This window comes from Etheostoma cragini, chromosome 20, assembly GCF_013103735.1.
Source record: "Etheostoma cragini isolate CJK2018 chromosome 20, CSU_Ecrag_1.0, whole genome shotgun sequence".
Classification (NCBI taxonomy): domain Eukaryota; kingdom Metazoa; phylum Chordata; class Actinopteri; order Perciformes; family Percidae; genus Etheostoma; species Etheostoma cragini.
Window position 1 is genome coordinate 1,464,982 of NC_048426.1, and position 4,982 is coordinate 1,469,963.

The window sequence follows — 4,982 nt, forward strand, 5'->3', positions numbered from 1 at the left end:
AAAAAAAACAAAAAAATATATATACATTTACATTTTTAAACATGAAACAGTGGCTTCGACTACAACAATAGAGAAACTTTCTGTTGAAACTTCCCCCCAAAAAACACGTAAAATGGACGTTTTAAAACATATCGAAAGTGTTTAGTGGTTGTCTTACTTTGCAAGTATATTTTAGCATTAAGAGCAAAGTAGGAGCTTTGATAAAATATTTAAAAAAAAACATAAGTGCTTATATTTTGTTGGACTTTCCGGCTGGTGTTTCCACCGTCTCGAGTGCATGTCAAGTCAAATCGAGTTCACCTAAAATCCTCTAATGTGTCTGTGAACCGACGAGTGGAAGGGAGGGCCGTGTTGATGGAGCCGCGACCCAGCATGCACTCTGACCTCTCGGCCGGGTTCCTAAAAACAGTGGGAAGTGGTGTTGGAATGGAGTCCTATAGCTCTGTCCCCTCTCTGGGGTAAATGAGGCTGTTGACGCTGAAGCTGTTGTAGAAGTGACCGTTGAACTGTCCCCCTTGCCCGCCGCCAAACGTGTTGTAGTACACTCCCCGGTTGAAAGCCAAGCCGTCGCCGTGCTCCGACGGGCCCGTGTCCTGCCCGCCGTGGTTCAGGTGGTACGGGCTCAGGGCCGTTATGTTCCTATTGGACAGCTCGTTGACCAGTCCCAGGGACCCCTGGCGGCCGGGGGCCCCCGAGCTCAGCGTGGACATGCTGCTGTAAAAGTTATTAAAACAAGGGGCGGCCGAGGCCAGCCCGGGCGGCGAAGCCGACGACGAACCCTTGTGGGTCTCGCTCATGGCGTCCATCTCCGGCGAGGGCGGCCCCAGCAGCGGAGGACTTTCTGAAGGTTTCGGCGGGGACGCCACCGCGGGCCGGCCGTCCTCCACCTTGGTGGCCCCCGCAGCCGCCGCCACCGCCGCCGCCCCGGCGCTGCTCGGATCTGAACGTCTTTTCCTTTTCCGCCGGAAGTTTCCGTTGTCAAACATCTTCTCACAGTTTGGGTCCAACGTCCAGTAGTTTCCTTTTCCTGGAATTGAAGAAGAGACACGTTATGTCCTCTCGGCCCCTTATCTTGGCCCATTGGAAAGCCCTTTACTGGATTTCTATTTGTCTCCCTCCTCTAAAAGTGCATTGGTGTTGTATTGTATTGTGATTATATTGTATACTGTATTGTATTATGTTGTATTCTACTGTATTAATAGTATTCTATTATGTTGTATTGTACTGTATTAATAGTATTGCATTATCTATCTATCTATCTATTATGGGCCTGTAATAATTAAATAATTGTCTGATCACAATGTTTGTCTACTTGATAGCCATTTCTTTATTATTTACTTATTTTTTAGTAAGGAATTAGTGTTTTAGTAATCTTGCTGTGTTGTTTGGTCAATAACATGTAGGTATGTATGTATGTATGTATGTATGCATGCATGTATGTGTGTATGCATGCAGGCATATATTTATATATGTATGCATGTTTGTATGTATGAATGCATGTATGTATGTAATGTATGTAATGTATGTATCTATGTATGTATCTATCTAATGGTAATAGCAGCAGCATGGGGGTTGGCCCAAGCAAAATGTTCCACATTGTGGAACAATAAAGTTGATCTTATCTTATCTTTGTTTAACCAAAATTAACTGCAGACATTAGCTATAAGGTCCAGAGATGCATACGTGTTGATAGTAATTGTCCATTTTATGTGATTTTAAGAAAAAAGAAAACTTTTTTATGGTAACAAAGAGGCTTGGGTTACTTCATAGGCTGTATGTATATGTGTTATCACATTATCTGGGTCACATGACAGTCATGTAACAACAACATGTCTACTGGGATTCATTCACAACTTGATACAAAACGTCATTTGTTTGGGAAAAATTAAAACATCAAGAAATATATATTTTTTAAATTTGACTGAAAGAGACAACAATATTGATAATCACAATTATGTCTAAGACATTTAATTGTACTGCAACATTTGGGATTGTAACATCTCTTGACTCATTAGAACTGAATAATCAGTCTGGGCGGAGGGCAGGACGTTGTGGGGCCTGATTTACTATTTATGATAAAATATATCAAATACAACTTGTATTTTTTGCACGTCTTGCCCCCTTTCAGCCTTGTGCTCAGCGGCTTTGAGTTAGTGAAAAGTGCTGTATAAATTCCATTTATTACTACTATTATTATTATTATTATGACTCGCTCAACACAAGACAGTTTCAGCTATCTGTCATAGCGAACTTCTTTCATATATGTTTTTTATGATTTGCAAGTATTTGCTATCAAATATCTCATAATCCCGTCTGTTTCCTGGAGGCCAGTTTTGAACATGGACTCTTTATGCAATAATAATCAAAAACCCCTTCCCTGAGCGGCCTGGCATCCCAGTCTAGACCCGGGTACAGGTTCAAAACCACATTCCAGTCATGTTCAAGCACAACACATGCGCTATTTTGTGTAACAAAAAAATACTAGTAATATTCTAAGGAAAACAAAAAAAACTGCACTACTTACCATGGAGCCTTTAATTGGCTTTATTTGGAATTCCCATAAATCTTTTAGAATGTAGCATTACTTTGCTTTTTGTTTTATAGTACAGCCACTTGTGTCATATTTTTTTAATAATGGTATTTTGTTATTGTAATGTTTTTACATTTAATTTATTTTTAGGATTTATATAGTAATGTCCCTTTGACCTGTCTGTAACCCTAAGTGCTACATATTTAGTTTAGAACAACTTTTTCCCCTGGTGCGTTCACTGTACCTGGATCGTCCTCGTCCCTCGGCACTTTCTTGAAGCAGTCGTTCAGGGACAGGTTGTGCCGGATCGAGTTCTGCCAGCCGGCTTTGCTCTTCTTATAAAACGGGAAGTTGTCCGCGACGTACTGATAGATCTGGCTCAGGGTCAGCTTCTTCTCGTGCGCGTTCTGGATGGCCATGGCTATGAGCGCGGAGTAGGAGTAGGGCGGCCGCACCAGCTTCAGCAGCTCCTCCTGGCTGGCGATGGACAGCCAGCCCAGGTCGGGCCCCCCGAAGCCGGGTGAGTTGGTGAGGAACTGCCGTTGCGAGCCGTAGGAGGGCGGGATGAACGACGTCGGGTTATTGCCGTGCAGGTAAGACGCGGACGAGTTGACGCCCGGCCCGTTGAGCCACAGGTACGGGTTCGGAGACGATGCGTAATCTCCGAGGCCGTAGCCGGCGGGTCTCTGCGCGCCCTGCAGGCTCTGCTGGTGGTACATGCTGCTCAGGTTGTCGCAGTACACGGCGGCCATGTCCGGGGCCTCCTGGGCGCCTTTGGGTGGGAGAGAGCCGACGGTAGGGGAGGTGTGCTGCTGCTGGTGATGGTGATGGTGATGGTGCTGGTGCTGGTGCTGGTGATGGGACTGAGGGTCGATGGAGTTCATCACTCACCCGCGGGTAATCCCTAAGGAGTTGCTGAGGCGGTTCAGGACAGGTGGCCTGTCCCGGCGCAGGCAGGCAGGCAGGCAGGCAGCAACAAGTGTCAGGGAGGATGGAGCAGTTTGGAGAGTTTTAATAGAATAAAGCCTTGACAAGCAGCCACATTCAGACAGCAGATCATGTCCAACAGCCAATAGACACACACTGAGTAACAGGAGGTGTGGTCACAGAGTGGGGCAGCGGTTCCACTAATGTTTCCCCCTGTCAAATCCTCCATGGAGGGACACAGCAGAGTCCTGTTGGCTTCACGTTCTCTCTGAGGGACTCTGGCTCTGGCCAACATACTCTGGGTCAGGGGGGTCAGACTCTGGCTCTGGCCAACATACTCTGGGTCAGGGGGGGTCAGACTCTGGCTCTGGCCAACATACTCTGGGTCAGGGGGGTCACCCCCCATAACATTTAGAGCATTGATTACTTTATTAGTTGTTGTCAACACGCAATTTCTGCATCTATTTATCTATTTATTTGAATTATTGAATCTTTCAGAACTTTCTGCACATTCACAAGAAAGAGATGTGCTGCTGCAAGGTTAAGATGGTATGGTCCACTATAGGGGTGTCTGAAATGACTGGGAAACATATTTATAGGTAAGAAGGAGATATAGGATTAAAAAAAGTATATATATGTATATATATTTATACTTATATCCAAAATCTACGCTTTTCAATATCCATTTTTCTTGTTCCTCTGGCTAGAATTCTACACTTTTTAAGACTTTGCCATGTTCCTCTGTCATCCAAAGTGAAGATAAGGAGGAGAAAAATGCTTTATGAATTTAGGTAATATTCAATATTCAACATCATGTAGTACAGTTTACTGTGACTCTTGTTTACAGCGGGCTAAATCAGTGATGTAAAGCAATGCTTATCAAACTATTACTATTAATATTAAATATTAGACAGAGTAAACTGTTTTATGAAAATTGAATTAATGGAATAAAAAAGCCCTGAAACAGATTAGGTTACCACATTTTCAGAAGCAGATCGATCATTTGGCGTGTGATTTAGCATATTACTGATCAAAATACATCCTCGTTATCCTTCTAACAATAAATTTGTGTCAATAATGTAGATTACAACTTTCATAAAAGGCAATATAGCAGCTATGTTGTTTTTCATAATGTTTCCCAGCAGGTGTTTTAGCAGGAAACTAACAACCAGGGGCGTGATGAGGAATAAGGTGGCACAGGTTAAAAAATGGCTGAGAGGTGCAAAGATGAATCTGATGATAATCGCCAACTATTTTAATAATTGACTAATCAGTTTGAGTCATTTTTTTAATAAAAAAAAAACTGATTTCTCTGATTCCAGCTTCTTCAATGTGCATATTTTCTAGTTTCTTTCTCTCCTCTGTGACAGTACACTGAATATCTGTGAGTTGTGGATCAACCAAGACATTTGAAGGCGTCATGGGGCGTTTGGGAACCACGATCCACATTTTTCACAATTTTCTGACATTTTTATAGCTCAAACAACTAATGAAAATGAAAATAAAAAAATAATAATTGTTTGTT

The 4,982-nt window shown here is 43.0% G+C and overlaps 1 protein-coding gene across 1 annotated transcript; it reads right to left on the reverse strand.

Annotated features, from left to right (window-relative positions):
• Positions 1 to 309: 309 nt before the first annotated feature.
• Positions 310 to 3,542, reverse strand: foxi2 (forkhead box I2). Its single transcript, XM_034859046.1, has 2 exons — positions 2,775 to 3,542; positions 310 to 1,027 (listed from the first exon to the last, which is right to left on the reverse strand). Exons 1-2 carry the CDS (start codon positions 3,412 to 3,414, stop codon positions 435 to 437), a joined length of 1,233 nt encoding a protein of 410 aa, XP_034714937.1. The 5' UTR covers positions 3,415 to 3,542; the 3' UTR covers positions 310 to 434.
• Positions 3,543 to 4,982: the final 1,440 nt, after the last annotated feature.

Excerpts from the sequence above, each read along its gene's own strand:
- foxi2 (XM_034859046.1), bottom strand. The coding sequence starts at position 3,414 with ATGAACTCCATCGACCCTCAGTCCCATCACCAGCACCAGCACCAGCAC. Across the intron at positions 1,028-2,774 it reads GAGGGACGAGGACGATCCAG|GAAAAGGAAACTACTGGACG; the intron begins GTACAGTGAACG and ends CTTCAATTCCAG.